Source organism: Haplochromis burtoni, unplaced genomic scaffold (assembly GCF_018398535.1).
Source record: "Haplochromis burtoni strain Fernald_Lab_line unplaced genomic scaffold, NCSU_Asbu1 Contig_36, whole genome shotgun sequence".
Taxonomy (NCBI): Eukaryota; Metazoa; Chordata; class Actinopteri; order Cichliformes; family Cichlidae; genus Haplochromis; species Haplochromis burtoni.
The window spans coordinates 2,031,544-2,045,156 of record NW_024582397.1 but is presented as its reverse complement, the minus strand read 5'-3'; the positions used below and the strand labels follow the sequence as shown (position 1 = coordinate 2,045,156).

Genomic DNA, 13,613 nt, shown 5'->3' with positions numbered 1-13,613 from the left:
TCACAGTGATTTTTTTCTTGTCTCTGGGTAGCATATGTTTCTGCAAGGAAGACATTCATACCCCTGTTTTATCTTTGATGAATCAACCCCTCACTTCTGAAGGGAGGGTGGAGGTGTCAGCATTATGTCTTAAATTCGGTGTATGGGCTGTCTTGTGAGGTGAATAAGCAATGGACAGAATCAGCTGACTCGGTCGTTGTGTCCTTGGGCAAGACACTTCACCCGTTGCCTACTGGTGGTGGTCAGAGGGCCCGGCGGCACCAGTGTCCGGCAGCCTCGCCTCTGTCAGTGCGCCCCAGGGTGGCTGTGGCTGCAATGTAGCTTGCCATCACCTGTGTGTGAATGTGTGTGTGAATGTGTGGATGACTGGATGTGTAAAGCACTTTGGGGTCCTTAGGGACTAGTAAAGCGCTATACAAATACAGGCCATTTACCATTATTATTATTATTACTATGCTCCATCATCTAAGACAGCATAGGCATCAAAGGTCCTAATCTTGTTTCTAAGTCTTAATTTTAAATTTATTTTTTTTAATTACCTTTAGTGTGACTTTAGTTAATATAATCTGTGGGTTCAAGTGCAACACTCTGGATATCTGGGTTCTCTTCATTATGCCTGGATGCTGACTTTTGCACCTAAAACAAACACCTATTTTGCACCAGAGAATTGTGTGGAGCATGATACTGTAGTTGAATATGAGACCCTGTATTGGGCCTGAGGCTGCTATATAAACTGCTGAGGTACACACTGGTATTCACACGGAGAATGTTACTGGAAAGGTAGGTAAAGGAGAACAAATAGAGTGAGGTTTCAGTAATAATGGGTGGAGGTCAAACTGCATATAATGCGGCCATGGCCTGCTGAACTGGTGGTAACTGAAAATATAGGCCATAGGTTGGCAAACTATGCTAAGCCCCTGCACATACAGAGGGTTGGACTTGATGGGAACATACAAAGGAACAGATTGGTGGCATTTGGTCAGGAGGCAAATTATTTGGCCTTTAATGGGCACTTGAGGTGCTTGTAGAGCTGTAGATTGGCTTCTGGTATATAAGGAGAGAGAGGTTAGGTGTCAAAACTCACTTTGAAGGTGTATGAGAAGCCAATGTGGAGCTATAAGGCACACAAGGGGTAGAGACTGGATTAAATGGCACATAAGCTTTTGAGGCTTATGGTTCCTGAACCTGAGACTCCATTTGGGGGACTTCAGCAGGTCTTTTATGCTTATATGCAAAGGTACAGTACCTATGACTATGAACAGAACAGGTTTGAGCAAACTGGCAGGATTTTCCACTATCAAGAGTGGATATGGATTCAGGTAAATTTGGTTCAGATCGTATGTTCTCATAGTGAGCTTCACTACTATCATTACAGAGGCTGGTTTATTCTCTCTCTGCTATTTTCTGTCTTATTAAATCAGTCTCGACTCTCTGAAATGGGTTCTACACACTTTCTTGGTTGCTTTAGGGGCTCGCCCTGAAGTTCTACTTTTTTAGTCTCAGAGATGCACTGAAGGCATCCATGCTGCTTCTCATGATCTTTTGGGGTTGCTTCTGAATCCTTTCCAGCTCAAATGATCAAGAAAAAAACTACAGAGATGTTTGTACTGGTTTACTGAACACCCAGTGTCATAGCCCAAAGGCTGTTTTAAAGGTGGACAATTAATGGCAGTTAGGTAGCTTGTTCAATAGACAAGCGATTGTTTTTTTACACTTGAGATATCAAATTAAAGACAAATAAATGCAATTGCAGATAAAGGGAAATTGGCAATCTTAGCAATCCTAGCAGCCACCATCTTTATATTCATTGCCTTTAAGGTAACACCGTAAAGGAATCTAATGTAACCCAAATAATACACACATTCAGATGATCCTGAAATATGATGTAAATCAAATAGATGAAAGACTAAACAGTCTCCTTACACTTAGAATATTCTCTTTGTTGTCTGTTTCATAATTACTTAGCCTTCTGGGTGTGTCCAACAGTTTGACAGTTATGATGTACTGTGACAGGTGTGGCATGGTCAGAAAAGGTGAGGTTTTTAAACTTGTGATTTTAACATTGTAATTGAAATTCCATCTCATCCTTTTATAAGTGTAACATTGGCAAACAGTTTTATAGAAAGGGCCAGTCACGCACATCCTGCTAGACCAGCTATCAATACACGCCGAAACACGGAGGTAATTCAACTTCAGTCGCTAATAACAGGATTTTTTCTGGCTCTGAATGAGCCCCCGAGGGGTGGCATGAGAAGCACAATCACCCAATCTATCATAAAGGCAATGTGTCTGTCACCTTATTTAACATTTTCCTGTTTTTTTCTTACCACTTGATGAACAAAAAAAAATAATTATTGACCAAATGAAACCTTGTTTAACAAAACTTTGTGCAAACTGAAAAATTCTTTATGTAGGATAAATATTTTACTATACTTTTACATAGCTGCTATAATTATCTTTACTTACAGAACCGTTAAACCAGAGATATAAAAAGCAAGATTTGCTAGATGTCTGGTGGTTAAGATTTGTTAGTTAGAGGTTAGTTCATCAAAATATATAAACTGGGTACTGAGAGTGTTTGAAGAGTACTGATAAAAATCATGTTGAAATGTCAGACTGTATAGAAATACATAGTTTCTGTATTTGTATTGAGTAATCAGTGTTTCTTTCTGGACCTGTAGATCTTCCACCAGCCTCCAGATCCCAATGTGCCTCTGCCCCAGCCCCAGAGTCGACCTGGCTCTCGCAGGAGCAGGGCCATCTGTCTGTCCACCGGGCCCCGAAAACCCCGGAGCCTCTACACTCCCACACTGTGTCTTGCAGATGCAGATAGTGAGTACCAAGGAAGTGATGAGTGTCACAATTTGTTAAACCACGCCTTTAATATCTTTTAGGAATCTTTACACGCAGTCTCCTACATTTAGGCCAGCTCTCTAAAGCTAATGAATAATATAATATCTAAACATTTTTTGTCTAAATTGCAAAGAAGCTAAAATCTTTTACTTGCTAAGCAGGTTTTAATGAGGGCCTTGTGTGCCTCGTCTCTGGTCCCTGCATAGGTGACGCTTTGAGCAGCAGTCCAGACAGCACCCCCATGGGGAGTATGGAGTCTCTGTCTTCCCATTCCTCTGAGCAAAACACCTCCTCCAAAATAGCTTCCTCTAGACAGAGGACATGTCAGGACAAGTCACTCCTGGACCTCCGCCGGACACCTTCACAGCTTTCAAATGGCCCCCAGAGTGCCGTGTTTGTCAGCAGTCCCGACTCGAGCTCCAGGGAGGACACGGGACGCACAGATGGCGAGTCAGAGGATGCTCTTAGCTCGTCCTCAGTCAGCACAACACCAAGGCTGTCTCCTGCACCCAAGAAAGCCCCACACTGTCGTGCTGACCTCAGGCCAGAGCTGCTAAACCGCTCAACTGCACCCTCTCTCAAATCATTGCATATATCCGAAGGTACGATAATCGTGAAGCGATGCCATTTGAAACGTAATTTGCAGTTATTTTGACTTAAAATCAAGTCGATCAGAATCTCATGAAAGTGAAATTTCAGGACAGAATAGATAAACTGGGTAGTTTTCACTGTTATGATTTATCCTTCAAGGGTTTTCAAAAACTGACAGTAGCTCGAGAATATTTTGTTATTTCCTGATTTATTTGGTGCAGTGTGATAGCTGTTCCTTAGTGTCTGCCTTTTGTTTCTATGTGTCATTTACGAGTTATTATTTGTATGTCGCCCTTCAGGCCACAGGAGCTGCTCTGGATCTGTCCAAAGTTTATCAACACTGGAGTCCAAAGAGAGTTTAAAGCCTACTGATCACCCAAACCTTCCACCAAAACAAGCGATCCGCCGCAGGATGGACACTTCAGTCAGCAATGGCTACCAAAGACCTGGCTCAGTGTAAAGAGCTTTAAAAAGCAAATCATTTTTCTCATCACAAGTTAGAGTTTTAACATGTCTCCACAAAATAAATACAAGGCAAACAGGCTTTTACATATATACTTGATTTTCTTTCTCCCTTCCTCTCTGTTTGCCCTCTGAGTTTTCTGCCTCCTTCATCTGTTTACGAGCAGCGAGAGGTTTCTAAGGACAGATGAGTGCGTGTTGTGAGATTTATGTCTTTTCTGCTCTGGTGGGAGAGCTGGCCTTAATTACGTTCTGCCTGCTCTCGGGTTGCCGTGACCCAGCACCAGTCTGCACTGGATCTCTTGAGATGAATAGATAGTTTGACTTGTCTTGTCTAAGAAGCCAGTCACACTTGTCTTTCAATTAGTTTTCCCGTATAGCATCCAGCTAGCTTGCCCTAGTCTCTGTTGTCCCCATGACTCTGGGGTTATGTCCAGGGTCAAGTGCGGCCTCGTTATATAGTTTAACTCAGTTGAGCTTTGTGTTAAAGCTGAGTCTGCCAGGAGGAAGGAAACCTCCCATATTGTGTGGTTAAGCCTTTCATTTCATTCTCAACAATGAAAAATGCTGGCAAGAGCAAGTAAACTAAGACAGCACTGATACATTGTAATAGATAACACACAGTTACACTGTTTCATTATTTTAAAATTATCTTAATTGTCACTCATGCATGTCTTAAATGGCATAATTACAGCTTGACATACTTTACACAATGAAGTGCACTGAACTCTATTGTTTTTTTTCCGATTGTTTTCAGGGTGGCTGCCCGAGCATTGCTTTTTGAAAATGCCTCCACCCAACAGTCTGCTCCAGTTGGAAGGTGATAAAAAATGACAACACCAAACAAGAGTTTGACCTAATCGATCCCACGCTTATCTCCTTAAATCTGCGATTACAAAGCATATTTTTGTTGTCTTTACAGAGATGCCAAGGCAATGTATTCCTGTGAGGCGGAGCACAGTCATGAGCTCAGCTTCCCACAGGGGGCACACTTCTCAAACGGTGAGCAGAAAAAGCGCAAACACATAAGCACATGTCTGCTTTAACTGTCTGCTTGTAAGCCGACCTTCACTTTACAGCAAAAGTGTTCGGATTCAAGATTGCAAATGATTCGTTGAAAGGCTGATCGGAAGTGTAAATACTGTACACACAGAGGGGGTAATTTGCCTGACTTGTGCTGACAGCAAAGAGCAGGAACTTGGTGAATTTCCAGTGTTGAAATGGAAAGTTTTTGCTCTTAGCGCGACACTCCCATATACATTATGGACATCCAAACAGTGCCAAGATTTTTTTTATTGCCTCCTGCTTGTTTCCATTAAGAGATGACTTGGCCCACAAACAGTCTGGGCAGGTCACTGTAACCTAGTAATGAAAGGCACCAGTGCCGGTTTCCTCTTAGCACAGCCAGCAGAGCCAAATGCAAAAACGTCAACAGATGTTCCCCACAATTTACTAGCAGGCAGACTTTTATTGTTCTCCATTTTCTCTACATCTTAATTCAGCACATCTCTGCTAGATTGTATTTACCGGACATTTTACAGCTGTTTCCCTTTGTTTTGGTGAATCTCCGCAATAATTTAGTTTAGTTTTAATGGTTTAAACTGTTTGCGTTTCTTTCACGATGGCTAAAATTCAAATACTTCATGGGGACTGAATCTGAAGAGCAGACTAGCCCAGAGCCCTCCTCAATCTAATATTCAATAATTCTTGTAAATTATGCAGTCAAATATAGGCTCAGTGATTCAAATCAGCTTATTCCAGATCAGAAGTCTGAATCTGTTTTTTCACTGGCTCGGTATGTTTTTCTCTCTTCTGTCCTGTAGTCTACCCCTCTGTTGAACCAGGCTGGCTCCAAGCAACATACGAGGGAAAAACAGGTTTAATCCCAGAGAATTATGTTGTCTTCCTCTGACAGGTGGTAAACTTTGCATCTTTTCATGGTATCCATGGAAAACAAATCACACAATGTGCTTAAATCTCCCTATTATTATACTAATGCATATTATGCATTTTTAGCAGTTATCAAGCAGGTCAATAATTGCTTAAACAGTGCGACAAGTCCAAAGATATACCTCCCTTACTGTAATGACTATTGTGTGCTTCTGGAGAATGGACATTATTGTTAGATTTAACTATGTTGCCTGCTGGCTTCACTGAGTGACAGCGTTCACTTACAAAATCACCAAACAATATCATATCCCATTTCACACATTTTATTCTCAGAAAAATATCATATTTTAACTTCCCATTATATTAGCAAAACATATTCATCAAGAAGTTAATGAAAATCTGCTGTCTCATAAACATTTGTATTGACTGTAATTTAACAAGCTGTGATTTAAAATGAGAAGATCTATTTGAATCTAATAGAAAAAAAAAATGTATAATGGGTTTGCACCTTAATTTTCATGTTTTTGTACTCTGATCATTGCTCATCCACTGAATCTCCTCACTGCTGCAGTGCACTTTCTGGTTCAGTAGCTACACGGTACTGTAATGTACATTAAAGTTTGTAAGTCTTTTTCTCTGTAATTCCACATCAAAAGATATTTACTTCTCATGACATTATTATTTTTATTATTACTATACACTGCTCACAATGATATATATCACATGTTTGTTTTATAATGTTACAAATGAATGTTACGAGAAGTGTCCTTGATACACCGGTGTACTGGTAATGACAACTAGACAAGCATAGCGTTAACAGATAAAGTTCTATTTCTGTCACAGCATTTTTCTAAAGAAATGTTTCTAATTACATAAAAAGTTAACTTCATTGATACCGTTTAAGAAAAGCATAAAAGAAAAATTAACAACAAGGTCACTTTGAAGTAAAGGGTTCTCTGGCTAGCCAAATTGTTTCTGGGAGTGCATTTTTAGTTTCGCTGTTGCCAAGATCAGGATGTTCTTTTCTTTTCCTTTTACATGTTAGGAATGCAAAGCAGCCTTGAACAGCGATGCCGGACTTGTACTCCCTTAGAGTCTGAATTTGCAGGGGCAAGTTATATCATTGAAATGATATTCATATCCCAAATATGTAACATTTGGCATCCTTTTATATACTGGAAGTTTGATGCCTTGGAGACATCTACTGTATCCTGACAGTGCATAAACATGTCTATAAATAAACTTAAGCATGATAGACCAGTTGTCCAAATTTCTTTGCTATAGTTAGTGAGTGGAGATAAAGCTTTGTAGCAGTAAAGTTCTCCTCAAGTGTTCTTCCTATCCATAAAGACATGACAATAAATTGTATTTTATTTTTTACATTTGGACCCTTTAATCTTGTCAAGCCAGTAATGTTTTACTTCAAATTTGTCGCATTTCCTGGCCAAAGAACTCAGAAGTTGTGATAACTCAGAAGAAAATGTGGTTATTGTCCTGAATGGTCTGGATTTCTTAACAGTGCAACATTAATGGTAATAAACATGTTTGCAGTTGTCACTTGCATCGCATTAAGATCTCATTATTTACATGTACATTTATGTTAATGCAGATATGGATGTAAATTAAAGCTGGTGAGCTAAGTTTTGTTAAGAAAATATGGCTCATAGTTCACTTTTCGTTCTTATAAATATTTTAAACAAAGTTATTTTAAAGGTTTCACCTTCCTTAAGTAGGTATGGTGAGTTACTATGCTGGTATCCTGCATTGATTAGCCTAAGTCACAAATTTCAATTTATTCTGCACCTTTCCTTGAAAAATGTTAGCATTTTTGTATTTATTTTTTATTTGTTTTGAATACAAAAATATCTCTAATGGTTTTCTTAAAACCTACTATGTTCAAAGCAAGTTTTATACACAACTTGTAGGAATGGAAATGGTGGATACACCTGAATAAAACATAGGAACTTTATTGATTGATGCCTCTAAATGTATAATTTTTAAGATATGTCTCTGCTAAAAACATTTTAAGAAACCTGGTTTTCCTGTTTAACCTCAAGCAAATTAGAGGCATTTTGGCAAAATGAAGGCTCTGAAGAATCCAGTAACAATGGGATGAGTAATCCAGACACAAGCTGTCTTCACAGAGCTGCAGTATCTGTGTTGGCAATGTCATTTGCTGTGGAATAAGAGGGGCCTCACCATGCCAGCAAGGACCTTGGGAAGCTGGGAGGCAATGACCTCTGACATCATCTCTGGAAACTCCACTTTCATGGCATCTGCCTGGATGAAGGTACTCAAACAGAACAGATTGATCTTCTTTACTATCTGTTAAAAAAGAAACATCAATTTGTGTCTTGGTAGTTGTTAAAGTGGCAAAAATATATATACGGTTATACTGAGCTCTGTGGGGGAGCCTACATCATGAATGGCATCCATGAGTTTGGTGAGGTGGTAGAATCGCTGGGAACTTGCCACGATGCCCTTCTCCTTCATTTGAATAGCCTTGGTCAGCTCCCGGATGTAGTTTTGTCTCATTTCATCAAATGCTGCCTGACTTTTTAATCCTTCAAGAGGCACTAAGTGCAGAGAACATATTTGCATATTTAAAATTGCACTAAACATTTCAAAACGGTATTGTTAGAAGAAGTAAAGAAATACTGGGGAGATGTTATGCAAGTACCAGCCAGCAATGATTTTAAAGGTAAATGCCGTTAGTAAAACTAGGATTGATAGCAGTTGCTACATAAATCTTGTCAAGATGCACACTGCTTTTATAAAAATGTCTTTATTGTGCAGTGCAGCTGTAACTGATCATAGCTTATAGTTTGTAAGTCTCCTTAACAGCGTAAAATAGGGCCGTGCTATATGACCAAAATCTCTGATTCAGTTTATTTTGAAAAGTCTCAACAGGGATCTTGAGCTTTATTGTGAAAGGTTTAGGTCGAAATAACGACAACGCATAAAAACAAGCGCTTGTCTGTCTGTAGTGTGGTTATATTAAATATAAGAGAAAGAGAGAACTTTAAGAAATTAATATAGCCACTACAGTGACCATCAAAATAATGAAAAAATATTGCCGTAAACAGTTTATTTTGTGACACCACGAAACAAACGATAGCGTAAAATGCAACGATAGACGTTTTTATATCGTCATCTGATATATATGGTTATATCGAACAGCCCTAGCATAACAGTCTTACCTGTGTTGAGCAATATTATGGCTTTCATGCAAAGAAACTCTTCGCGTGTAACTTGAAGATTTGCAAACTCCTGAGGAATAAACTGTATCGCTAGACAGAGGTCGTAAATTGGAGATCTCCTCATTTGCTCCCTAATGGACAAAAGCACAAAATGGTTTACGTCTCTGGATAACCAGTAGACTCTTTCTCTACTGAAATCACTAACTTATGTATAAAAGAGTTCATGAATCATCACCAACCGAAAGCCATCTTCAATTGCCGGTGACTGTGGTTACTTACTGGCTAAGAACCAGATCAGGTGCAAAGTACAAATGTTCACCGGTGACATTCTGAAAGGAGCGCCACCCAAGAGAGAACACCATCATGTTCATCCATGAGTACTGGATGAGTGTCATCTGATCATTGATGTGTAGATTACGAAAACCTAAAAAAAGAAAAAGAAGAACATTTCATTCATAACATTTCTTCTCGTATATATATGGTTTTCCAGTAACAGTAACATTTTTGTCTCAGTAGGTGTTTACAGTCATGTTAAACTATATTAAAATTTCCTGTCAAACACTTGACTCGGTGACAATATTCAAGGCATTACAAAGTCTTCTATCTTGGCGTTTAGGACTTTAGACTTCCAACAAGGCCCGCCACTAGATCCCCATGACAACAACTGTGATGGCCCTGAGATGCAGAAAGCTGTTACCTGGGAGAGATTTTGACCACTTCACAATCCACATCAGCTGTTTCTCACACAGCCTGTTGAGACTGGTGAGCAGAAGATGGGGAGCATCAGCCTGGGAGCTGTCATGACCAGAGTACACCACCTCTGGTTCGATGTTTTCAAGGATGTTGAGCATTTGTTGGGAGACTTGTAGCTCATGAATGCCTGGTATGTAAGACATGGGAGTCAAGGCTTGGCTGTCACCGGGCATGGTCATGTGGGACCGGAACATCAGGGATGGGGTCAAACCTGTGTCTTTCAAGGCCCCAAAGCGCTTCAGTTTCCTCCCTGTGACGTGAACACAAGTTCTGGTTTGATCTGATGGGAAACCACTAAATTCGTGCCAATAAGACATTTGAAAGAGTAAAATATCCTGAGGGGTTTTTTGTTGTTTTTTTGAGTCATGATTTTCTTTTTATTAATCTAAACATGCAGAATATTCTCTTTGGTTTTAATCATGGTTTCTTGGGACTACATGATAAATAAAACCAAATGATACCTCCAAGCATCATTCCTGCTTGATAGCACTTTCGAAGGCGACACGCAGGGCAATTTTTTCTCCGAATTTTGTCCACAATGCAGTCATTCCGCCCAGCACAGAGATAGCTGTGATGGCCTGTTGAATGAATAGGTACAGACAATGCAAAACATTTTTAGCAGTTCTCCATTCCAAATATGTAGGAAACGGGAGAGGTCTTTAATAAGAAGAGAATGTGTTGAAGAGTTCTTGACTATTAGCATGAATACTCTACTCCACGCTGAGGCAGCACTCTGGCAGAAAATTAGATAGAGGCAAGGCTGTGAGGACAGAGTGACATGGCCACGGTGAGACATAGTGGCTCTAATATATCTCACATTGAAAGATAACAGGAGAAAAAAAAACTCCAAGTGGAAGAACAGGATGTACACTAGTAACTGTGATACTGTTGCTAATAACCTTTAACAACTACCACAAAAGGTCATTATTATTCTTTTAACTTGGTTTTAGGAAAAATTTATAAAGATTAACATAGAAAATACATGTCTAAGCACTAAGAGAGATTTTTCATTTGTTTAAATATCGTAGTATTACGTTAGTAGTACATTGTGCAGCATTTTAAATGAGGGACATGAGGACAGAATCAAAAGAAAGAAAAAGACAGTAAGGAGTAGCTAGTGAAGCAGACTATATATATATATATATATATATATATAATATATATATATATATATATATATATATATATATATATATATATATATATTGAAATCACACACACACACAACACACACACACACACGAACCACACACAGACACACACACACACACACACACTGTGGTTATTTTGACATTTGTTAAAGATTTTCTTTGCTCACCTTCAACCGCTCTTTTAAAAAATACTTTACAGCTCCCACACGTTAAGACTCCATAGTGGCAGCCAGATGCCTCATCACTACAGATCATACACAGTCTCTGGGGTGGCATACTGGGGGGGAAAGTAAATATATGTGAAGAGAAAAAATATTCAGACAAAGACTACTGAGCGCTGTGGACTCCGCATTAGATAAAATATTTTTTGTTACATTCAGAAATACCTAGAAAACCGTTAGTCGTTGTAAAATGATAAAGTATGTGTTGACAGTTGTGTAATTAATTAGGCTACTCTTTGATCCTCGAGTTACACGTGCCAACATTCACACCTATCCAAACTGTGTTAAAAGTTTTGCGACACTGTTATGATTAATATGATTAAGATTCTGTCGGCAGTTATCACGCTGAGTAGTAGTTACCCGGGGAATGTGGAGAAAGGAGCTGGGTTCCTCTGAGGAAGAGTCTGGGTCTGGTTCTGCATCACATTGTAGCCACTAGTTCTGAACGGGTCCTCGTTTACCCCCGCCGACTGTCCCCAATACTGGGTCTCACCTGGAGATGCTTGCATCTGCCAACGAGGAACATCAGTCTTATATATCGACAATTGCCCAGCTGTTTGCGCGTTGGGATCGAAGCTTGTCGATTCACCTTTGCTAAGCCCTAAGTGCTGCTTCCTGTCGGTGTCAGAACAGGTATCGAGAGCGGAAATCTCGAGTGATGGATCAAAGTTGTGACAGGGGATGTCCATAATCACAGAAGGCTCCTTTTCATCTTTGATGAACTTGCAAGCCCCGGAGGTAGAGGGGAGACCTGCGCCTGGTAAACTTTCGGATGCGGCCACGTTTGTCCTCTGAAGTTTAACAAAATCCTCCCACGGAACACCATCACATTTAAGATAGTCTCTGTTACGGTCATAAAAATGTTTTGGTCCAAGTGAAGGATCGACTGTGTTACAGTCTTTAAAAACTGCGCAGTCAGGGCTTGAATTAAGACCTTGGATCAGTGTGTTAACGTTTCCAAAATTACGCACAGAGGACATGCAATTTAGAAACCGTGAATCGGCCGGCAATTTTGTATTCGACCTACTGTATCCAGCTTCAATCACGTCACTTAGGCTTGTTTCGGTGGAATCAGCGACCGAAGTACTGTTGGTGCCCATCTTCCCGTTTGTTTTATTCTCCATTTTGTGAACCTCTAAGCGCACAACAGAGAGTGGAGGGCGCTCGGAGGTTGGAAGGTGTATGATAAGCTGTGATTTGGTAACCTTCCTGTAGTCCTCCTCCCCGTGGAAAAAGGCAGTCACTTGTCTTTCTTTCACATAAGGTCTATTCCATTAATATATATCTATATTTTTTCACTTCACAAATAAAACGAAGTTTTGGCCAATGTTGATGAGAGCGCAACTACGACCCCCAGTCGATAATCTCGGCAGATTTATAAGCATAACCTTGTGCTGGTAGTAGTCATCTTTAAAAGTCACATCGATTGTTTTTATTCTTGTTTCACATATTCGTAGTATTCCTCATTCTGACTATAACGGTCCTCCAAAGGTTGCCAGGGGAAGAATCCAAGACAAGACATCTATGTGGTTGCACTGCGCTCACACCAGACTTAAACAATAGACCAAAGAGGAGAATCAACAGTGTATCACTTCAATGCCAATGGTCTTTTGTCTCCGCCCTACAGTTCATGAATCAAGTAAAATATGGGGAAGGCATTATTACCAAAGGAGAAAGTACAATAAACTCTTATCGCCATCGGAAAGACGAAGATAAACCCCAGTAACTCGCAAAATGGATAATCATTTCCAACATCACCCTTGTGATTTCTGCTAAATCACAAACTTTTGTCTGTTTTATAAGTTTTCTTCAAAGGAATATTTTTTATAACTTTAATTGACTGTTTCCTTTTTCATATTTAATAGATTTCATAGTGCTCGGAAACTAACCCTGCGTTTAAGCATCATAATTTTACTGTAGACAGATGAATATATAAAAAGACTTTGATAAAGTGAAGACTATCACCCATGTGGCCATCTAATGGCTACTGTTTATAAAATTGCCCTTTACCTTGAATTACTTTTTTGTTTTATCTTTAGCCTCAACCTTGTTAGATATTATAGAGGGTTTTATTTTTTAAGGAAATGTGAATGTTGCTGATGCATGTCGTTATTATTCACACAACGACCTTGGCCCCTATCTCCTGCGTCATGTTTTTGACAACATCAGAAACAATTCTCATGCTGTAATTGTTCTTCATATCTCCATAATGTGTTCTTTAATGTGCTGCAATGGCCTAGTTTTCTCACAAGTTTTTAAACTTTAAATATAGCTCCCATTGACCACCAACAGGCTTCGAAAAATCCTCTCATTTAATCAAATTTCGAATATTTCAGACACATGGGTAAATTTCCCCGGGATGTTAATGTTATAGATTCTTCTGGTGGTAATTGTTTCAGTTTCGCTGTTTTATAACAGCCATGTCTGTCCTTGGTGTAAATGCTTCACAGCTGCATTATTCACAGGCTTGGCAGTTAAAGCCTGTTTGTAGC

The 13,613-nt window shown here is 39.6% G+C and overlaps 2 protein-coding genes across 4 annotated transcripts in view; one reads left to right on the top strand and one right to left on the bottom strand.

The window, feature by feature from the left end:
* LOC102296794 (rho GTPase-activating protein 42) overlaps nucleotides 1-7,352 on the top strand; it is a 72,419-nt gene extending 65,067 nt beyond the window's left edge. The window contains exons 20-25 of one of the 2 annotated variants that reach the window (XM_014334934.2): nucleotides 2,682-2,832; nucleotides 3,048-3,455; nucleotides 3,744-3,900; nucleotides 4,664-4,726; nucleotides 4,829-4,908; nucleotides 5,730-7,352. In XM_014334934.2, the coding sequence (XP_014190420.1) occupies nucleotides 2,682-2,832; nucleotides 3,048-3,455; nucleotides 3,744-3,900; nucleotides 4,664-4,726; nucleotides 4,829-4,908; nucleotides 5,730-5,818 (948 nt within the window). In that variant the 3' untranslated portion in view covers nucleotides 5,819-7,352. The remainder of the gene's footprint in view (nucleotides 1-2,681; nucleotides 2,833-3,047; nucleotides 3,456-3,743; nucleotides 3,901-4,663; nucleotides 4,727-4,828; nucleotides 4,909-5,729) is intronic. The other variant, XM_014334935.2, reaches the window with a different exon arrangement.
* On the bottom strand, nucleotides 7,179-12,280 carry pgr (progesterone receptor). Of its 2 annotated transcripts, XM_014334897.2 has the most exons (9): nucleotides 11,711-11,813; nucleotides 11,482-11,630; nucleotides 11,068-11,177; nucleotides 10,211-10,327; nucleotides 9,694-9,999; nucleotides 9,276-9,420; nucleotides 8,997-9,127; nucleotides 8,215-8,372; nucleotides 7,179-8,121 (listed from the first exon to the last, which is right to left on the bottom strand). In XM_014334897.2, exons 2-9 carry the CDS (start codon nucleotides 11,628-11,630, stop codon nucleotides 7,966-7,968), a joined length of 1,272 nt encoding a protein of 423 aa, XP_014190383.1. In that variant the 5' UTR covers nucleotides 11,711-11,813; the 3' UTR covers nucleotides 7,179-7,965.
* Nucleotides 12,281-13,613: the final 1,333 nt, after the last annotated feature.